This window comes from Prenolepis imparis, unplaced genomic scaffold (assembly GCF_030444845.1).
Source record: "Prenolepis imparis isolate NDT839.2.m4 unplaced genomic scaffold, iyPreImpa1.0 SCAF_3, whole genome shotgun sequence".
Taxonomy (NCBI): Eukaryota; Metazoa; Arthropoda; class Insecta; order Hymenoptera; family Formicidae; genus Prenolepis; species Prenolepis imparis.
The window spans coordinates 19,600,897-19,625,034 of NW_028141161.1; the positions used below are offsets into that span (position 1 = coordinate 19,600,897).

A 24,138-nucleotide genomic window follows, 5' to 3' on the forward strand; every position below is an offset into this window, starting at 1 on the left:
CGGCGTTGACAACATTTATCGTTAGAATTGAAAATTGTTTGTAAGAGCAAAACATTTTCTTCTGGAATTTATGTATTCTTTATATTTTATTCAACACAGTGGCGATTGAATTTTTTTTTTTTTACACTTTACCGAACGTATCTTGCTTTATCTTAAACGTATTTTTGTTTCGGAGTGACATTCGTTTTGATAACTTTGAGTAGTCTCGACCGAGAAAGGTGGATCTCGAGCTTTAACTCGAGCGACCTTAAATAGAAAATAAAAATTTGTGGCATATATTAAGCGCGAGACCCTTTTCTTCTCTGATGACACAGGATACCATATTTCTCCTACGGAAGTTATAAAAACGCGTCGTGTTCAACGCGAGGTTGGGATGGCAGAACCCACACGCGTTTCTATTTCTAGTTACTAAACTACTTACGAAAAAAAATTGTACGTGAGAAAGAGAGAAAGAAAAAATAAAAAAAAAACAATTTCTTCTTTTACTCTACCGACCTTGATGAAAAGGGTGCGTTCACATTATGAAAATTATTTGAAATCCAACATAATCTCTCATTTCGGTATAAACTATATTTTTATACTTTCTTCATGAAATACTGATAATTTTATCGTATATTCTCCGAGCCATTATTGAAGGATAAGATGCCCAGATTTTAATAGCACGGTTAAAGTTTTATTAATATTAGACTTATATAGTTTCTGCATACATCTCGTGAACTAAACTCTTCTTCTCTCTTTCTCTCTCTCTCTCTCTCTCTCTCTCTCTCTCTCTCTCTCTATCATTCACTCTCCTATTGTGCAAACTACGTAACATTAATTAGAATGATGTCTCGACGAAAATCATGCGCGAATAAGCTTGAGATTCATCTGGCCAAATATCCCGTTTACGGAAATATTCGCATGTTTCACTGCATACATGCACATGAAACTTATTATATGCTTCCAGCAACTAGGCAGAGACGCGGATATTGTATTGTATTATATTCACGTAAATTATATATATGTGTGTATTTACTCGAATTTATTAAATATGAGAAATAATGTGAAATTTTCTTCAAATAATTAAAAATTTTATTGAATATAAAAATGGCTAAAATGAGAGAGAGAAAGAGAGTATTTTGAATTGAATTATCTATTGAAATATATACGTCTCTGTCGGTCGTGCATATTTCATGTGATATTTTAATAATACAGATTTGAAACATTTAAGATATAGTATATTTTTAGAATTGCAAATGAGACTAATAATAATTTTATAAGAACAAGTAATGCTATTAAATTAAAATACATAAAATTTAAAAGAATTTTGAAAAAAAAACCAGACGAATATAAATTTCCAAGCACATTTTAATCAATCTATTAGGAAATTAACAGTGTCTTTTATTATTCTCGAATTTAATTCAGCCAATTAATTTGGAAAATAAAAGTTTAATTAAAACTTTAATTCCCGACATACATATATATATATTTTTATGTTATTAAAGAATTAAAAATGTCTGCATACGACAACAAATTTCTCGATAAATCTGATTAATCGTTTTCAAATATCTCGATAAGGCGCGATGTTTCTTCACTTCGACAATCCATAGTAATTTTCTGTTGCCGATAAGTCACGCGGCAGTCTATCGTTAGATGAAAGAGTACGGTTGGTCAGAGACACCCCGTATACACACGTATATACGCACAAAGGGTGGGACCGGTGGCGTAAAAGAACCCGAGCGCTCCGAAACACGAGGCTAGCCTTCTGCCGCGCCGCTTCAGCTTTCATTAAGGAATCGTTAGCGCCGTCGCTCTCGTCGGCATCCTCCTCTCCTCCACGGTCCGCTTCTCTCCTCTCGCCTCGTCTCTCACCTCCATCTTTTTTCCTCTCCCTCCTTCCCCTTTCCGTCCCTCTCGCCCCTCTTTCTCTTCTTTTGAACGAATATCGGTGCTCCGCTTTTTCGTTTTATCTTCGTACTGTTAGCCATCGTCTCTCTTTCTCTCTCTTCTTTCCCTCTTTTTATAATTTTCCCCGTTTTTCTCTCTTGTTTCGAATGGAAAATCGAACTACTACATCGGGAATTTTCATGCATTAAGATATCGGAGAAGGACAATTGAGAATTCCTGTCATCTGTTCAATTGTGATTTACACTTTCATCGACTTTGACATTAAAAGACTTAAATCCGTGAGGTATCTTATTCTTCCTCTTTCGTTCATTTAACATTTAACGCTTTTAATTGGTGGGAAAATTGATGTTCGCACTTTGGTGCGCGTGATGATTTCAAAACGCAATCGCGTCGAGAGAAAAAAGAGCTGTATACATTCGTATGCACCTTTCGAGGGGCGCAGATGGCCGTCGCTTCTCGCCTTTTAGGGTGTGTGTGCGTGCACGCTTTAGCCTTTCCTAATGGAAAAAAATCCTTCCCTAGAAGCGCACACAACCCGCTTCTCTATAGTTATCATAGTCAAGGGATACCATCCCGATGCAGCCGCGAACTCCCTATCTCTGACGAAACGTTACCACAAGAGGGTGGGCTCTGATGTGAAATATAAAGGATTTAGAAAATCTCCGCATCTTCTCTCTTTCTCTTATATATATACATTCTTTATTGTTTCTTTTTGTAATATATAATATATGTATAATATGTATTATATATATATTTAATCTTTCACTGATTAATTATTTTTGCGAATACGAGAAGGTGTAAAAGCTGAATGAAAATAGACTGGCGAAGAAAGTTCTGAAATTTATCGAGATTCAAAAGAGAGGAGGATTGCATTTCCGCGAGAGTTGATTAGGGAGGGAAATATGCTTCTTTCGCGTATTTCAATCACCCTCCCGATGCGCGCAAACTCGGGTGAGGCCGGACGTTTACGGGCAATTGTTACAGGCGAACGCATTTCTCTACGGCCCCCATCGCGGAAACATGAACGGAAAAATGAACGGCGTCTCATTTCGCTCGCACGCTTCTTCTTCTTCTTCCGCACGTTTTATTCATCGCGTATCAATTTTCTCCGCTTCTTTCTTACGCTCATTTTCAACCCGGCCACTGCTCGCGCGTCCCGGTCAGAGGGATCCCTTGGGCGGTTTTTATTTCAGACTTTACTGACGAGTCTGGCTCACGTCGCAATCCGACAACCACCTCGCGTCCATAAACAACAACTCCGCCTAGAATCGCTTCGCTTTCGATGTATTTCTTTTTTTTTTCTTCTTTTTTTTTTTTTTTGTTTTCTCGCGTAATCGCTCGAGAGTTGCAATAATTTTCGATTTTTGCATAGGCCGATCCATTTCATTACTCAGCCTTCTCCTACGATATCTCACGGTTTTTTTTTTTTTTTGCAATTTTGCGGTAAAGCATAGATGTATTTTTGATTCGTATATACAATGTTTGATGAAATGTGTAAGACTTTGTCGTCAGTAAAAACTCGCATCTCTTTCATTATAATAAAAAAATAGTATTTCGCGTAAAGAAACTATTTTATGCGTTTTATTTGAGAGAACACCGTGGATCTGGAACACACTATAGTTCTAGGGAAAAAGTAACGTCCTCCACACACATTGATCTCTCCTCTCCTCTTACTAATTACTCCTTCTCTTGCAGCGCGAGCGCTACCGCTCGGTTTTTGTTCGCGTCTCGAGGCTAAAACGATTCTGAAACCGTTCCTAGTAACCATGGTCTACGTTAATGAATGGCAGGAATGGAGAGAATGAACCGTTGCGTCTGTTTCGAATTGCTTCCAGCAGAAATTGGATCGTGCGTTATTCTTTCATAGGAACACGTCGAATCCACGAAATTTCTACTCGCATACACGCATTCTGACAAATAAATATCTTTAGTATATTCAAAATAGTTACGTTTCGTTTAATATATACGAAATGATCGATAAAAGATTGCACACACAGTAGCAAGCGTTTTTTGAAGAAAATTTAAGGTGAATTTTCTTCCTTTTCCATAAAAAAAATATATGATTGAGAAATATTGTTATTATTTCTCTTTTTATTAATTAGATATCAATCTACATTTCAATTAAAATAACATTTCGAGTTAAAGAGTAAATAATATTTTACGCTAATTATGCCGAAACAATTCGATGAATGATCAATCCTCGCAGAAATTCGAATTAACAGGAACGTCCCCCCAGCAGAAACGTAATCGAACATTTTTCCCGGCTTTTCGGTCAGTCGGTATCGTACGATGAATTCCAATGTAACGTGTAATTAGTTGCAAAACACTAATCATCGGCCGGCGATGGATGGAATCAGACCGCAAAGGTCGATCGTTCTGATTACGAAACCATTTTGTCGAATTGTAAACTCGCAACTCTAATGTAAGCTCCGATTATGAGACTCGCGTATAAATGACTGGTTTAGTATGACTAGTTTAGAGTTTGCGCTCGCGGTGATCTCAACAAGCCCGGTCACGGGGTTTAATGAATAGCGGCTTCGCGGCCAATCAACGACCAGCTTAAACCCCCTTTTCCCTTCCCCCTCTTTCTAGTTACACAATTACCGCGATATTGTTTCAAACGCGATCGTGCGTTTTAATCTTTCGCGTTAGACCGGGGATATATCGTTTGTCCTTCTTTTTCGGCGCTTGCTGTAAAATACTAAAAACTGCATAACACGACCGATTAGTCAACGCGAAATAAAATCAGTTTGGTATAAAAATGACTGTATTCTAAAATCTTGTAAGAGAAACTACTGATGTCTGGCTATCTGACAAATTCGTGCAACGATTTTTGTTATGCAAAATAAAAAAAATTAGCATACACACAAGTAATGAATAAAGTCGCGTCTGAGCGGCGTGAAACATTTCGTATTTCTTAAACTTAATCCAGTTAAAAAGCCGTTGCACACACGCGGGTTAAGTAATTTTTGCGCAACGCCGTCTAAGAATTGCGTAACGCGAACAGGAAGGAACAGTGACGTGTCGTGAAGAGCGCAACAACGTAAACGGAAGTCGCCGGAAGTCTCCGTGAAGAAGAATCCGCAGACAGTTGTTCTTGTTTTTCGTTAGGGTGGTCCACCGGGGTCTAGCCAATTAGACAAGGGATTGTATAATTGGGTAGATAAAGAATCGGTCGGGGATATTCTCCCATTCACCTGCCAGCTGCTGTGCTTAGACGAGGACGAGGCGAGGAAGAAAGGAGGTCGAACCGGTCGTCGTCGCCGTTTTTCGATCAGTCGTTTCACGTCACCTCGTCCCAACCTCGTAAAGGTCTTTCCGTCATTATCGTCATCCGAATATTCGCGGATTCGTTCTACCGTCGAAATTATTTAGCGACGCTTCTTGATTGACAATTTATTCGAATTGATCGAAGTAGTCGATTACAACGATTAATTCTTCAGCTGATTCGTATTTGCCACTTTTACAACCATTTCTTATCACCGATTAGCAAATTGCCAGAGATTTTTTTTTCTTGTTTGTATTATCATATCATAACAATTTCACATAAATCTTCAATAATATTAAATATTAAATATTTATTTATAAAATTAATAGATATATTTTTTTTCTATTTGTTTTCTCTCGTTGCGAAACGTTATGCGAAACTCTCCTAATGATATTTGGATCTTCTCTTCGGGATAAGATATTATCAAACGTGATAACCTTAGGAAACAACTCTTGACAAATCACGAGCAGAATGATAGTTTACATAATACAAGCAGCTAAATAATAATAAATTAACAGTTGTGTGCCATGTGTCGTGATACATGTATGTCGAAGTATATGTATATCTGTCGCTCGAGACTCGTTTGACTTTCGTGTATAATTATCGTATATCATTATAGACGAAACGTATGGCTTGAGAATGTCGGCTGCTGGGCAGAATGATAGTGGAACGATGGCTTGAAAACCTGTCAACCGAGACGTGATGCGTTTGCGTAATGCCGCTCCGATAAACTGTACTTCTAGATCAAACTGGCCAGGAATCCGCTTAGTCAGTTTCCTTTTATTAAAATAAATACTTCCTTGGAACACACAATATATACGCGCCTTTCTGTGCGCGAAAGAGATATATAAGTCCGCCGCTAGGTAACAAGCCGCGAAGGTTGGATAATTCGCCTCGATAGAAATGGTTGCTCGGTTTCCATAAGCGACTTTATTATCGGCTTTATTAGACGATTTAAATTGCGAACGCGATATTGTGCTTGATAATCGTAAAATGTAATGGACGTCAGAACGCCGAACGATTGTTCTACCCGACACGTGTACGCTGGAGATTTGCAATCGATTTTAAATTTTTAACATGGCCATAATTCGTCGCGACTCCTCCAATTTATTATAATTTTATGCGCGAGTTCAAGGATACTTAGCGTCTATGCCGAGAAAAGAGAGAGAGAGAGAAAGAGGATGGAAGAGAAAAAGAGATGGAGGGAATGAGTCATATAGCTCCACGAATACTTTTAAAACGTGTCTCCGAGATTTTAAAGGGCTTACTTTCACTTTTCCCGTATCCCTTCTCATACGTAACAGTAATCTTAGGATCATCGGGGATTCTGATAATTCGTGCCATGAGAAATCGATAGAGAGAGAGAGAGAGAGAGAGATAGACCGCACTTGTCGACCAATAAATCTTTGAAACGCGATTCATTACTCTACTATTATCACCAGTACTTTCACTTTCTTTCTTAAATCATTAGTTCCTTAATTCCGCTCCGTCGTTAGTTCCGAATTACTTCGTACTTTAACCGATATTACGTGTATAAATATATATAATATTTTTAAATTTATCTCAAAAACAAAGTGGAGACAAAGTAGAAGTAATATTGTGATTTATATATTTATATAAAATTATGATACTGCCACTACTTTATCTGCACGTTGTTTTCGATGAATTGAAAGAATAATTTTACCGCATCACAGGATCGTGATACGCTTTAAAAATGCCTCTCGCGAAAATATTTGCGCCTCGCCTCAGTCAGTGGAAAATGTACCAAAACATTTCGAAATTATCTCGCGGGGCGCAATTATCCGAGTAACTGCCGGGGCGACAGGCGGCGCTTAGTTTGTCGTGTCGGCGGGTTGATTTTCACCCGGGCGGCGCGTCAACCCGGCTACGAAAATTCCTATCAACAGGTTGTCACCGACCTCTCCACCTCGCTCTCTGCTGCGGCAGCTCTGGGCGAGCTCCGGAGAACCGGAGCAAGAGCTATTACACGCGTTACACGCACACCGTGCGTGTTGTTCATTAACTCTTAGATTTTCAGCTTGTGTTTACGCAGATAGCGCTTTCGAAGAGAAATTCTCGGCGTTTACTCTAACCGTTTCTCGCAAAACTCATCAGATCTTAATGTATTCGCGAATGGAATATTATATCGCACTGTGCCCCGATCGCGAAGTTTAGAATAATATTATTACTATATAATATATTATATATAATAATATTATTATTATTTCGTATAATTAATACGATGATAAAAATCAACGTGATTTATAGTTATATTAACATTAAATATATGTTAATGCTAAAATATATAATTAAGATTTATATTAATAAATTGCATTAAAATTTTAATGGCAAATTTATAATAAACTCTTTGTTAGTCTTTCGAGTGTCTGTAATAATAATATTTTAGCAACAATTTTTGTTACGAATGTAATATGGAAAAACGACAATATAAATAATTCTATATACATAAAGAAGAAAAGTACGATACAAGTATAGTTGTATGTATGTACGTGAAAGGTAAATCGATTAAATTGAAGTTGAAGAGACAGACAAGCTCAAGTCAGTTATTAGAAATCTTTCAATTTTTTAACAAGTCCATTTGTTTCGACGTGTATGAAGTATTGAAAACTCGAGTGATTTTTACATCCTCACCTTAATAGCATTTTATGTGATTAATCACAAGTTTGACGTTCATCATTCTGTTTGCAAAAAGATCGCAACGAATCTTTATCGTCTTAATGAATTGGCTTTACGAACTAAACGCAAGAGAGCGAAACGTCGATAATCGTAACGAACTCAATTGCACACATTTAGAAGCCTTTTCATTCGATAAAATTAATTATCTCGGCAGCTTTATTTTGACTTTAGCTTATCGAGTATTTTATAAATTCCGACAAGCTGAGTAACACTATTACACGAAAAGCTATGAACACACGTGTCTTTATCTCGTATTATCGATCATCGTGATGACGTAAATCAATTTCAACGCGCATGGGCGAATATATAAATCTGTAAATCATTATATTTGAAATTCGAAAGTTTTTAAAGATTGAACGAATATTAAAAAGTCATATTTCGAAATCATATATGTGTATATTTGTATCTGTATATATATGTATATACGTATATCTTCAATATACATTAGATTTCGAAGTAATTTTAATATATTATCAATGCGCATTTTATTTAACGTATTAATTATACTTGCATAATCGAAAAAAAAACGTTAAAAATTCACGTGAGTTTGATAAAATGACGAGAACTCTCGAGAGGCGGTGTAGGAAGAAACTTGAAAATTAAAAAGTCTTTTTTCTAAAATTTTTGCATCTCGTTACCTCTTATACGTCAGATATCACCTTGAATACGTCAGATGCGTCCTCGAAACAAAATTATTAAATATAAAAAGAAAGAAAGTAGAAAAATTCTATCGCAGAGTTCAATATCTGCAACAAGTAAGCGAAAGATTGCCAATTACTTAATGAAAATGTACTTTTATCGCACACCGACATCGACCTTGACTGTCTTGACTGCCTTCCTTCTCGCATCTGACGATCATTAAGGTCGAAATATTTAAATTGAATTTACGAGATCTGGCCCCGGGGCTATTTCGTAGACTACTTCGCGGAGGTTGAAGAACCGAGACGAGGAACTGAGCGGCAAATGTATACGCAGACTAGTGCGAAGGACCATCATCCATCATAGATCACACGTGGACGCTGTATGACGAAATTTTCTGTACGCGTGTACGATGACCATTTATTCATTTATTTGCTTCGGATCTCAAATTTTCAGGAAGATCCGAAGCAAATAAATAAATAAATAAATGTATGTATATGTATATTGATCGTCATTATACGAAAAAAAATGAAGTAATGAATCATTGCTTCATCAAACGGAGGAAACAAATTCACGTTCACACGGTTGAGACTCGCGGTCGTTAACAGATGTTCAATGTTAATTCGAGAATTTAACATGGTGCAGCCTCCGCGCGCGCGCACTTCTAAATTCCGCTGATGATCTCGGAGTGTATATATACGATTTATACACCGGGCTGCGTCACGGCAAATGTACTTCGTCTCGGCTTCTTAAGTATTGCCTAAGTAAATCGACGTCGATTAATCAGAAATGACAGGAGGACTAGCCGGCTGCCCAGCGGGCATAGTTCCTCGCCGGTTTCGTAATTAGAGACGCTAATTTCGCATACCTGCGCACAGGTCTGGCCGACGTAATTTCTGGATTTATCACCATTATTTTTCTTGAAAGGCGCGTCTCCCGTCTGAGAGAAAGAGAGAGACAGACTGAAAGTGCGCGTGAGATTCTGGCTGTCCGATTTAATTCACCAGGACTACTTATTCGTGCCGTCGCGTCGCTCGCTCGCGTTATAGACGGTTAAACACAATAATTTAGCCGGATTTCTTTCAAACTCGCCATCCGAATAAGTCGCATTCGGGTCTCCGCGATCGACTATAAGTGTCTTCTGTCAATTATAACTGCCAATTTTTATTTAGCACCGCCGTAATTTGCATCGAGAAATTCCTTAATTGAATCAAGTCCGTTGAACGATGAGAGAGAGAGAGAGAGAGAGAGCTCCTCCAAGTGCCCGCAAAAAAAAGTCTATACGCGAATATTTAATCTGCCAATCAGCGAGTTTTCCTCGATTTCTTTTTCAAATATATCGCAATTAAATCAACGAACAGATGAGAAGAGAGATAAAACTTAATTTGAAGATCACGAAAATTATAACCCCGCCACTTTTGGTCTCCGTCATTACTTTTATTAGGATTTATGGCTTCGTCACGTTTGCTATGAATAAATTTCACAATTTGTAAAGCGAATAATTTTCTCAGAGTCTAAAATTTATCAATTGGAAGTATCGATTGACTGATCGATTGATAAGAATAGGTGTAATTTGTATTCGACAATGATGAGTTATTTCTGCGTCAAGAAACCTTGGATAACTAATCGCTCATTCTAAATCATATATATGGCGAAAATCGCACACATACAAAACCAAAATTTATCTATAAGAATTTATCCAGTTATTTATATAAATTGGTTGACCTTATTCTCTTAAATTTGCGCGAATGCACAATATTTAACAAAGGGAAAAAATTGTTTTAATGTTCTGATCACAGAAAAGTTCTACCTTTTATTTTAATAAAACTCATTTTAATTATTCTTATTCTAAATTTGATTAGATAATTATTTTATTATATTAATTTGCAGAATCATTGCAATACACTTTCGCAGAAAGAAAAATTAAATAACCTAACGAAATCATAGTAGGAAATGCATAGTTACAATTTAATAATTTACATAGTATATATGTCAATAATATAAATACATCCCTTTTCTCTCTCATTTTCTCTAATTGTTCTCGCGCCCCTCAGATTCCCTATTTGCTTGGCGTGTTAAAAGAACGAAGAAAAAAAATTACACGTAGCAGACTATCGCGTTACGTGGACTATGCGCGAACTTGACACCGACAAGGACGTGTTTCGAAAGGAGGAAATAAAAAAATAGCAGCGGCAGCTCCAACCCGTTAAAGGACGCGCCAAGTCAGCCGTTGAAGCCTCGAGTGAGACCGTCGATCGATTACCAAATAAACGATCCACGACAACCGTAAAGTGATCGTTAACCAAACTTTCCGTTGGCATGCTTAGATTATCACTCTTCCTGCTTCTGTTAAATAGCTTACGATGGTACAGAGTATAAGAAATATATAATAGAAAAATTAAAAAAAAATTCTAATTAAGAAATTGTAATTAAACAAAAATTATAATTGAAATGTATGTGCACAATGAGATGCTCGATACATCTCATACAATGTATAAATGTGTGAAATTCTATTTATTCTAATTATAGCTTATAATTCATCTAATTGCCAGTTTGTATATATATAATTTCGAGTTTTCATCTATAGTTTTATCTCGACAAGACATTCGAAAATTTTCCAACTAGAAATAACGAGTTCTTCGTCGAACGCAGTGACGAGAGTCAGTCAGTCATTCCTCGAGCCCTTGTCGCGCAAAGGGCCCGAGAATCGCCCTAGATCCTCGGGCGTGGCGAGAATCGCCACGACGATCTCAAAAGGGAACCCATCGTTTTACGTAATAACACTCGGAACGGAGCAACGACGTAAAGGGAACAACTGGCTTCTCCGTCTCCACGTCGCTCTCTCCTCGCGTGTTCAGAATCGTTTCTTCGACTCCGACACGTCATTCAGGTGCGATACCTTCGTTCGCGGCGGCGTCGAAAGACAATTCAACTGCCCTTTCCACGAAGCCAAATACCCGCGCACGATCGTTACCTTCGAAGCAGCACGAATCTCGTGATCGGCGTTATTGTATTCGGTAATGATACGCGCCTTATTACGGATGAATGAGACCTTTTAGCGGCATTAGTGACCCACCGTGTGGACCGAACGAAAATTTTCCAAAAAAGCAGGAATTAGAGATCGAAAATAACAGAGGGTTACCGATTATCTCCGAGATGTGTAAGGCCCCGTTACTAAATTATGTCGTGACTTACGTCACAGGTCTGTGACTGTTTAATAAATTTAGCACATCGAAACTATAAGATATTTCGAAAATGGTATTGTATTTTGAAATTACCACAAGTGAGAACTTGAAGCAAAAATTCAATTACGCAACATCGCGATTTCATGTAAAAATAGAGCAATTAAAACGTATGGAACAATTTCGTCGTAATTATTATCTGTTCATATTCATGAAATATTCATTTGATTCACATTACTCACCGAGATAATACGAGCCACGAACGTTTCCATTCCAAAATAGATATGAGGAAGGATAGGCGTTAATAATCGTCGATCGTGACGACTGCTTATCCTGTTCTTCGCTCCTGTCCTGAAAAGAAAAATATAAAAAAAATTAAAAGAAGAAAAAAAGAATCAGATGAGATTGGAGAAACTAGAAACTAGCATGTGAGAAAGGAACCGGCGAATGAGATGGGGGAAAAAAAGAGGGATAAAGGAAGAGATAAAACGAAACGGAGAGACAAGATGAAAAGGAAGGAGAGAGCGAGAATACTAGAGTACGTGGAGAGGGGAAAAAGGGGAAGGAGGGAGGAGGGGAGTCTCTATGCGGTACCCGCGCGAAGCCAGTCGGTCGGATATGCCCCGAGGCCGTGATAGACAAGGTCAGCCTCTCCCAGCCTCATGTATATGCTCCTGCTACTGGCAGTAGTGTGTGCTCTCTGCTGCTCTCTTTTACGTTTATTTATTTATTTATAAATATAACCGCACGCGGTGCGCGCTCTTTTCTGCGGCGTCCGGCTAACGTGCCGTGGAAGCGGACGATGGGTGATGGTTGCCAACCGAATCTCGTTTTTTCCTCATCTCATCCCGCCGAACATTGTCGTAAAGATATGCGAAACGAACGTCTACCGAGTCCGAAGTACAATACATTCTCGTGCGGCTGTGTCACGTGCGCGCACAGAAAGTTATTAATTTGCATTTTAGATCGGGAAACATTAAGTTTCCAGCAATGGCGGCCGCTGTCGCCGCGAGTTCCTGAAATCGATTATGACTCGTCTCTTCGTCCCCTGTTTTGCTCATATCTTCGCTATTTCTATTTCTCTTTCTCTCTGACACCAAAGTATTCTTTTCTTTTTGCAGATATTCGGTAGCAAGGCGGACCTGCAGCTCCATACGCAGATCCATATGCGCGAGGCGAAGCCGTACAAGTGCACGCAGTGCTCCAAGGCGTTCGCCAACTCCTCGTACCTGTCACAGCACACGAGGATCCACCTGGGTATTAAGCCGTACCGTTGCGAGATCTGCCAACGGAAGTTCACCCAGCTGAGTCACCTACAGCAGCACATTCGCACGCACACCGGCGACAAGCCGTACAAGTGTCGGCATCCGGGCTGCACGAAAGCGTTCAGCCAATTGAGCAATCTACAGAGCCACTCGCGATGCCACCAAACCGACAAGCCGTACAAGTGTAACTCCTGCTACAAGTGCTTCTCCGACGAACCCAGCCTGCTCGAGCACATACCGAAGCACAAGGAGTCGAAGCACCTGAAAACGCACATCTGCCAGTACTGCGGCAAGAGTTATACCCAGGAGACCTATTTAGCAAAGCACATGCAGAAGCACGCGGAAAGAACGGACAAGAGACCGCCGATCATCGGTACGGGCCTCAGGCCGTCGATACACGCGATGACCGCCCATCACCAGGACCATTACTGGCCCAAGGTAAGCCCGGATTCGGTGATCGGCGACCTGCACGAGAGGCTGCCGCATCATCACGCGGAGTACCATCAGAACCAGAATCCGGAGATGCTGCTACCAGGACACGGGCATCGCACCGCCGAGTCCATCGAGAATGACTCGAGGCAACAGACGCCCCAGCCAGGCGCGAATCATCATCCCAACAGTAGTTCGGCCTTCACGCCGATCTCGTCGATCTCGATCAACTCGATCTCCTCGATGGCCCAGCACCCGTTGAACCCGCTGAATCATCTGCACTATCCCGGCAGTCATCACCCGGCGTCCCGGCCGTATCTCTACGAGGCGTTCAACACGACGCAGAAGTCGTCGCCCACGTCCTCGGTATCCGGGGTGACGCCAGGCGCCACCAGCAACCAAAACGCCACGTCTTTCCCGAATCAGCTCATCAGTCTCCACCAGATCAGGAACTACGCTCATCAGCCGAACCTCGGCAATCTGGGCAATCTGGGGAATCTGGGGAACTTGAGCAATCTCAGCAATCTCAGTGCCACGATGGAGAGCCACGCGCTGCTGGGCGGTCTCAAAGAGAAGCAGTAACTCTGACTGGTCTTGGAGATTAACTTCAGGAAGCACTCGCGAGCTCTCTTCATCACACGGTTCTTTAATTCTTTTTTCTTCTACTTTTCCGTGACATGGCACGTTACGACTTGAGCTCTCGCCTCATCAGCCCGGCTCGATCGTCTTCTCCTCTCCGTGATCTCTTTATACCCGTCTAAGTTATTTTTCACGCTGGTGTATACGCAAAATCCCAAGCAAATAACTCCGATACTAAACTTTTCCTCGAGATGTTTGACTTCGGTGTTTAATTGCATTATGCATTCCTATTGCGTAGGTATGTATGCATGTAAGAACAATAGCGCGTCTCATCGTCTAATCTTTCAACAGATTAATACGTACGATGATAATCGTTGCCAGAAAACGAGCAAGAGGTACGAGATATGTATGCTCGATGGTCGGAAATCATTTTCGACAACCTGTACAAGACTATCACTCTCTTTCCTTTTCACTTTTCTCTTCTTCTTTTTTTACCTTCTTTCTTCTTTTTTAACGTCTTATCTATGAGATGTTTCGATTTCGCGTATACGACTCGATTGAGGAATGCGCCTGCGCGTTATGTGTTATTATTGTACGTATGTGTATCAAATATATATACGTATCTTTTATTGAAATATATAAACACGCATAAGCACGATGATCTAATTTAAAAACCAGTCGTTGCATGCAGAGCAAAGACAGATTAATTTGGATTGAAACTATTCTCTTAGTTCCGATTGCCAATTAATGCCGCGTTCTCGAATTAGTATCATCGTTCTCGAATCGATTCGTCGACGATGACGATTATTAATTCTAATGAATTCTAAAGTTTTTTCGTGAAAAAAAAATTGTTTTGTATAATTTTCTTTTGTGTAACTACATCTTACTATCCTGATTGTTAATAAAAAAATTGAAAGACGTTTAAAATATTTACAGTGACAGATTTACAATATTTAACCAAAGCTCTGAATCACACACAATACGTTAACACGATAGAAACCTCGACGGTTACATTCCTTAATGTAATAAGACTGACGTGATGTAGTTTAAAAGAAAAACTATATCTTTACATACTGGTCTAATTATTAATAAAATCGATATATGATCGCTATCGATCGCGTCTCAAGAACCGTGTTTTTTCGTTATCTCCCGCAACTGAAAATCTTCAATTTCTACGTCCGTTGAGAATACAATCAGATATTTACTCGACTCTCTCAGAATTATCCACGCTTCGCGGCGTGCTAAAGTTCTCGCCAATGATCATGCGTGCCAATTACGAGCTAGAAAGTTCCATCAATACGCATTCGTCGCGATATATAATCCGTACGATCTTGACGACGTTTGAATGATAAAGTGGAGCACGGATCGTGGATCAACTCGTATTCGAACGGTAGACGATACACTTTCATAATGCTAGAAAGTATACGATACGTCGCCGGTGAGATGAATAAACTGATTTCTTTCTCAGTTTTATATATATATCGTGAAAAATATCTTAGTTGTGAACGGAGAATCACATTTTCCGTTGGTCGAAATGATCAATGATTTATATTTTTATAAAGTTATATATACATATATATATATATATATATAAATATATATATATATATAAAATAGCAAATGTGTGTGTTTTTCAATAAATTCGCTCTCTAAATTCAATAATTTTTTTTTAATTCATCGGCGATGTTTACTCTTTTTCGACACATCCCTATATATATATATATATATTTCTTATCGCTACATCTTATGAAATTTATTTGGACGATCGAGATTTCAACTGGAATTATTTTTTACATTGTTTCCACAAACTCGGAGAATATTTTAAGTTTAATTAATTAATATATTTCAAATTCTATAAGATATTAATTACGCAGTTTTCTTTTACTCTTTTGTGTTTTATTTACGTATTTTCCTCTGTTATATATATATAAATATATACATATATATATATATATATATATATTTATATATATATATCAAAGTATTATATTATAATTTCATGAAAAATATAGTTTGTGCAGTTTACATGGTTAAAATTTAATTTCTCGTCGTAATGTTGTGACTATGCGAGTTTTAATTGTTTTAAGAAATATTGTCGCGATTTATATTATCAAGCAGATCACCTTGAAAGACGAAATAATTATGAAAGGGAACGTACGAAATTAGTGGACTGATAATAAATAAGAAAATTAGACGTAAGACAAACAACAAGATACATGCAAATGCGCTACGTAATGTACGCGGAAGAAGACAGATAGATTAAACGTACGAAGGACGAGCGAAAAAATACATTCTAGGACATTCGCAAAATTATGCAGGAACGCCAGTGGTAACAAAGACATAAGGAGGAGAAGAACTGTAGCGCGAAACGCGTAGAGAGACTGGCATATAAAGAGATACACAAAAAGGGAACGTATAGAAATATATATACGGGGACACACACACACACACACACACACACATTACAAAAAAGTATAAAAGCATCACGCACATTCTGTAAGAGAGCCGCACGGAGACCTCCTCTTGTAAATAGGTGCTATATAAATAAATAAATAAATAAGTATATGCATATATTAATCAATGAAAATAAATATATGCATATACGCGTATATACAAAAATACATAAATAAAGAAATAATTATTATTATCGTCACACCGAGACATCATCATCTTTATTAGCATCATTATTATCATTATTATTATTATTAATTATTATATTATATTATATTATTTTTATTTACATTATTATTATATTACTATTATTACTATTATTATTATTATTATTAATTGATTAATATTTTGATCGATATTTAGTAGGTGTGTAAAATAAAGAGAAAGCACACAGACTCTCTAATAATGTGAAAATATTCTAAGTACCTTATTTAAGATCTAAGTAATCTTATTATGTAATCTGTTATATATATATACGTGTGTGCGCGTTGCGTGCGCGCGTGACGAAGAGAAAGAAGAGATGGAGAGTGAAAGAGAGAGGAAGGAAGATAAACATGTATGTATATGCGAAAATACTATTGTAGATAATTTGTTGTTACGGTGCCAGACGTGTTCTCCTTCGGGGTTCCTGTGTAATTCCAATCGAGTTTCATCGACTTTTGCATTGTGTTTCATGTTTCACAGAGAGAATATAAAGCTTGATCGTTAAATTTTGCATTTTTAATCGTACATTTTACATTAATGCGAATTCCGCTTTTATTTCCGCTACTACTCTGCCGGACTTTTACGGCAGAAGATATCGCAGATGCCAATTTATTTCCGATTATTGTATCAAGGTAAATTCGCGCGCGATTCACTCGGCGAAGAAAAAAAAACGAACCCCGTAGTAGTCCATGTCCGGGCCTTACCCTATGCTCAAGTTGTTTAAAACTATTACGTTGTTATTAAGATGATGATAGGACAATGAATGAGAGAAGGGGCGAGGGGTAATAATGAGTAATACGAAAAAGAGTTCAGAGTTCATTTTCTTGCTGAGTATATAGCCGGAAGGCGGACCAGATTCCTTTGTAAAGACGGCATGTGACGGCTCGCTTATCTCCGGATATCCCAAAGTAAATGTCAAAGAATGAACAAATAGAAAAGAATATAGGTAACCGTGTAATCGCGTGGGTACATTGAGAAATGTTGGATATATGCATATATCTTGATCTAGTTTGACAATGGGGCGAGAAAAAATATTTCAAATAATAAGTGCGTAATTTCGACACAATAAATACAGGAAAAAGGATAAGATAGATAGGTAGATATCCGTCACTTTGTTGATACAATGAGAAATGTTAGGGAAACTAGGACGGATTCGCATGAGAGCAAGGGACAGATGCAAGAAACTTAGGAAACTCCGAAACCCCGCGCTTTAAATGTGATTTCTTCTGCCTATCCTTAGTTTCACATTGATTATATATTATTATTATTAATAATTTTATTATTATTATTATTATTATTTCGTTTAATAAACTGTCACGTGTTAAAATAAAGGCAAAGGAAAATTTCTCGACATGTAATGTGTTGAGTTATTTTGTTTCTCTATTTTCTGTCAAAATATGATATGTGAATTTGCTTTGACCTTTCCCTTCTCTCTCATATCATACAATCGTCCCTCCTTTCATCCATTGTTCTTAAAAAGCATTTCAACTTTACTTACTGGCGATTATTAATTTTTGAAAAAATAAAAGAAAGACATTTTAATTTTTTTCACATTTCGGATTTGTAGACTAAAGTCGAAAATTGACCGAGAAAAAACATCGAATGATATGCTGAATAAAATAATATACAGCTCATCTACCGTGTTTAAATGTTTCCATAGAGATACTAAATGTTGGAATACACGTTAGGATGATTAAGGCAAGGATCTCACATCTCAATTTAATCTGCATTAATCCGTAAGTACACATACGATCTCTTTTCGTAACATAAATACTGAATTACTATCATTTATTTTTTTCTTATGTTACTTGTTATGTTACTTTTGAGAAAGATAATGTATTTAAATTAAATAATAACGCAAGAATTTTCTGTTGCAAATTATTGTTAAAATATATTGTTATCGGTACATATAGATTATTGTTTTATTTTATATATTCTCGCGTACTTACAAATTATAGAGTATCAGTTATATAAAGGAATAAAATTGTAAGTCTTTATAACCGATTTTATTCTCATCTTAGTTTACCGATTATATTCTTAATCTTAGTTTTTTTTTCAGCGCGCTTCTTTCACATTTTTAATTGATGGGTGTAAATTTGTTTTTTATTAAGTCACTAGAATATCCTATATCCATTTTGTCAAAATATCTTATACCAAATAAAAGACTCAAATAGATATATATATGTATAAAAAGATATATATATATGTATATATAATATACATATATATATATATATATACATACATACATATATATCTAATAAAAACATTTTTCTTTAATCTTTTTATCGCAAAAAGGAGTAATAACTTACGGGCTGAAAGAAGAATATAAACAAATTAAGTAATATATATATGTATACTTAATTTTTAGCGGAAAAAAATAATTAACATAGGCGCATCTCGAATTTATATTCTTCTTTCAGCTCTTACAAGTTATTCGCTGCTTTTTGCGGTAAAAAGATTAAAGAAAAATGTTTTTTTTCTCCAATCGCCGCGAACTCTCCCTTCCATCGTGCGCCACTTTGTTCCCGTTGTTCGCCACTTGGATTATTTCATCCTTCGCTGACTTTGTGTCGCAATCTCCTCTGTCCTCTCGTTTCTTATGTTCGATTACGAATAAATTTTAGCGAGACACTCGAGCGCACTCGGTTACTATAGCGCTCCGCGTGAAATGCCGTCCATTTCTATTCTTTCGTTGTATATGTATAATATATACAAAAGTAAGGGAGATCGTGTGTCGCGACATTAAACGCGGTTAAAGAGAATGTTTTTCATCTATATACTTGTACGAGAATATACCCTCTCGCGTCGGAGAATATTAGGGATTTCGGACGAGATGTTGATAGAGAATTAGAAGAAGCTGTTTATATAAAACCGATTGACGAAGTTGTTCTCTTTGTGCGCGACTAGTTCCTCTGAATGACAACGATCCTTTGAGAGACGCGAAAATGGAAGGTAGTAGGATACACCCTTTTTAGCAATACTTATATAGCGAGCACGGAGGGAGGGAGCACACGAAGTCTTTCGATATGAAAAAAAAGAAAAGGATGTCGATGAACGATCAATTAACGCAAATAAATTTCGCATTTGAAGCAATAATTTACGGTCTGCGTCGATTAACGTATATAAGTGTAAAAAGAAAACAGAGAAATCTCTCGACACGAATTCTCTCTTCAGGATTCAAAGACTTGCGAGTGATGCGCGCGCGCACATTTGCATTTTAATATTTGATTTAATAAGATCGAGATAAGATAGAGAGAGAGAGAGAGGATGACTGTATACCCCCCAAACGATTTTCTAAGGTAAAATCGTACGAATCGTACTGTATGTATGTATATTCTTTTAATTGAATGTGTCTATACGATTTTTCATAGCAATGAGATCCATCAGACTATTCTATCTTGAAGAAAAAAAGGCTTCGCGCAACCTCACTCTTTATACATATATCGTTCTCTCTTTCGGTAAAAAAAATAGTTATTATTACTATATACTTCAAGTATACAAGTTGTAAATGAATGTTTCTACACCAGCATACCTTGCGTAACTATTAGTCGTCGAAAGGAAAAGTGAGGAATTATACACGTGTGTATGTATGTGTATGCGTTCGCGCGTATTAGATGCGTGTGTCTATTACATCTGTGTGTTACAACGCGTTCGTAGAGGAAGAAAAAAAAAGAATGACTGTAACGAAGAAAGAGACTCTAATAAGAAGATCATATGTTGCGTGCGTATGTGAGAGCGTATATATACGTATGTATATGTGTGCGTGAGAGAGAAAGATAGAGAAAGAGAGAGTGCGAGAGACCGTATATAAGTGACACACACATAAGGCAAAACAATATATTAATTATTGCGTGGTACGAACAGAACTGTGATATTTTATTGTATAACTCTGCGAAAGAGAGAGATGAGAGAGAAATATGAAGAGAGATCTCTAAACGAGAATATACTATTACGTGAGAAAGAGAGAGATTGAGATTGAGAGAGAGGGAGAGAGAAAAAGAGAGCGAAGAGGGATATTATTGTATTTTACAAAAAAGTGCATCCTTAAACGCAATTAAATGCAATTGTGCGGGAACTGTACATACACCTGGTGTCTCTCCTTTTAAAGGTATAATAGGATACCCTTGATTTTTCGAGTTTCGATTGCGTAAGTATAATGCGTATATATATATATATATATATATATATATATATATATATATATAAACGTACGAAAGAGACATTTTATTGTTCGATAAAAAAAAGGTAAGAAGGGGAAGCTCTGTCCAGTCGTTCTCGCGACTCTATGCGAGGATATGCTCGGTGTTCTCGGGCCGCGCGATCGGCCCATCGTCTGATCGTTTCCTGTTTGTAAAGATATATGTATAAAAAAAAAATATATATATATACATACATGTATAAACTAAATGTGTCGTGAAAACGTATGCACGGAGCACTGCGACGACGTGTCGAATGATCGCAAACGGAGAAAGAGAAAGAGTAATAATTAGTGTATAATAATTGTGTCTATAAAAAAATATTCGAAATATGCCGAGCGATAAACCGATCATCCCTTCCTTCCCGCCGGTGCTCTTTGTTTTTCTTTCCACAATTACATCTCCCGACATTCGCTTCGATTGTGTTCCATCTCTTCCGCTTATTCTTCTCGTTTAATTGCAATTTGCAGCAAATTATCCTGCAAGCGATGAGAAGTGTTTCCCGAAAATGTGAAAGCGACTTCCGAATATAGGGCGATTCGGAAAGTCGCGTCAACAAAAAAAAATTGCAACAAAATTACATATTTTGAAATAGAAATAGATCTCTTTATCAAAATTGTCAATTCTCTATCGTTAATGCTTCGCATAAAATTCGGCTGGTAATCTTATTATTCAAATAACACTGCCGTCCGGATCGTCGCGTCATATGTTTATCTAATCGATTCAAGATAAATAAATAAATTTGTAACGCAAAATACAATATATATACGAGACGAAAAGCGAAATGGGACGAGACTGCGTTCTCTATAAATGCGCCTCGAAAATACATACGGTTTTTTTTTTCATCCCGCTGACGCGCAAGTGTAATGCAATACTGATCAGCATACCTTCAATAAATCCCGAATGTTTTTTTCAATTCCCAGATCGCAAAGGGCAAAAGAATGTAACTATCGATTTTCACTGTACCTTTCGCCTTTACGAAACGAACTGCGTTTTCTCTCTAGTTTCACTTTTTCTGTACTTAAAATAAAGCGCAGCATCGGATGCTTTGGAAAGAGAGATGAGGAGAACGGGGAAAAGAAAAAAAAAATATGGAAAAAACCGGAAAGTACAGAAAGGGTAAACTGAAAAGAATGGACCTACAAACTCGCAGCGACATTTTCGAGAATCGTCGCCGGGGGAAGAGGGGAGGGAAAACTTCACCACGCTCCGACATAATTGAAAAAGCACATTACACATGTAAGGGGGATGATTTTCTCCGTATGCTACCGCGTCGCAGCCAGCTACACGTCTATCGTACTAGAATATAGCGGACTAAAGTCCACTCTGCACACGAAAACGCGCTAATCCACCGTTTAACTCTTTGTACGGCAATTTCTAGAAAAAAGAAAAAAATACTCGTGACTCAAAAAAAATTATTCGAACCCCGAACAGCTATCCTGTAATAATATGAAGAACGGAATGTTTATTCAGAAATTTAAAAAAAAAAACGCATAATCACACGTCGTCCGACAAAGAGTTAAGCGATCGTGTCGCTACGCGAACCGGAAGGAGGCAAATCGAGATTTCGGCTGACCGAGATCTCTCAAGGGACGAGAACCGGGACGAGTCCCGCGCGTGTTTTTCCGAATTTCACGTAGTTTTTACGTCTATAGAGTCCTTTTTAACGCGAGCACGATACGTATGTACAAACGATGGCGTGATATGGAGCTCGTTGCTCTGTGTTTGTAGCGCGAAACTCGTATGTCGCTCGTATTCGAATCGATCTCGCATTAATTTGATTCTTTCTCTCTCTCGTGTGATTATTCTGTATGTCTCGAAACTAGATCAAGCACAATATTATTTCGAAATTGATGTGCGGAGTAAAAAAGACATTTTAATTTTCTTATCTTAATAAAACAGCAAAGAAAAGCAAAAAGAATACTACTCAAATCTAGAAATATTTAAAACTAACATGTGTACTTAAAAGTAAAAGAGAAATTTTACGAGAGAAAAAAAACACGAATAATATATAATTAATTAAAGTGATATATTATAATATCAAGATATATCTTTGATCTCTCACAGATTTGGCATTGTGAGAAATATCTTTCCAATATTCTATGTCCGAATACAAATAACAACCCCTTCCTGTCTATTTTCAAGTCGCAAAACAGCATCGATTATTCTGATTTTGGAGTAATTAATTAATCCCACAAACGATCGATGGTGAATATTTAGAGCTATTGCGACTTTGCTTTGCCTCTCCGAATAGAATCGAGAGAGAATAAATTCGAAGGATAATACATTATGGACATACGATTTTCGCGCTATGTCATCAACAAGAATTTGAAAATCGGAGGAACTCTCGCAAAGTTCGCGCGAGAAGAAGGAGCTGTCCGTTTTGTTCTTTTGCGCAAAAGAGATGGATTTTCTCACATCGCAAATTTAGTATCAAAAGCGATCGTCTGATTCTAAGTTTTTATATCGGAGGCGATATGTGCCGTGTTATAAAATCGATTGTAAATAAGGGCTCCGACTCGACATGTCACGATCAAAGTAATAATTTAGCGTTAAGTATGCGGTAGATATAAAATATACGAATCAAGGAGCACGACCAACGATTTTACGGAAAAAATGTCGAAGAGATGATTAAAAGAATGTTCAAAAACTCTGTTTCTGTAAATTATCGTTATCGAACTCTGACTTTTGTATTTCGCATTGCGTACGAGATTCGCTCGTTGTTTTAACATATATTATATAAAGATGAGACAGCCCCCTCGTCCCTCGCAGAGTTTGTCCAGAACGTCTAATAAGCTGTATTAATTAATCATCATCGTCGCGGATCTCTTTCGCGTCGACCGACGTCCGATTTTCAAAGATTTTACAACAATTTCTCGAGTCTACGTCCCGCACACAGCTCTGTAAAGCAACACACCCGCCCCAAGACATCGAAACACACACACACAAACACACTAATTGTTCGTCCTTTTTAACAAATATAACAGAACTTACGTCTTACCCGATGCGAGAGCGTGCGAGGCGGAACGTCATTGCAATGGATTTTTTTTTTTTTTTTTCGGGAGGGGAGGAGAGCGGCAATTTTCCTCCTCCTTGTGTCTCTCTCGCACGCGAAGGACAAGGATTGTCGCGTATACCTGCAGCATTGCATTGGCGTGCCGTTTCGTTCGCGGTCTTTTGTAATCCTGTGCCACCTGATTTAATCGAGCGCGTGAATCACGAGATCGGATCGGCCGCTTTACGGCTTGTAAACGAAATATATATAAGTGTCGTTTAGAGTTTCATCATAATTCCCTTTCCCCCCTTTTATCTACGAATCGAGGACTCTCGATTCGCGT

General features: G+C 37.7%; 1 protein-coding gene across 3 annotated transcripts in view; it reads left to right on the forward strand.

The window, feature by feature from the left end:
* Positions 1-23,800, forward strand: part of LOC145933979 (zinc finger protein rotund) — a 155,357-nt gene extending 131,557 nt beyond the window's left edge. For all 3 annotated transcript variants that reach the window (XM_083034086.1, XM_083034084.1, XM_083034085.1), the window contains exon 6: positions 12,795-23,800. In XM_083034086.1, the coding sequence (XP_082890212.1) occupies positions 12,795-13,949 (1,155 nt within the window). In that variant the 3' untranslated portion in view covers positions 13,950-23,800. The remainder of the gene's footprint in view (positions 1-12,794) is intronic.
* The last annotated feature ends 338 nt before the right edge of the window (positions 23,801-24,138 follow it).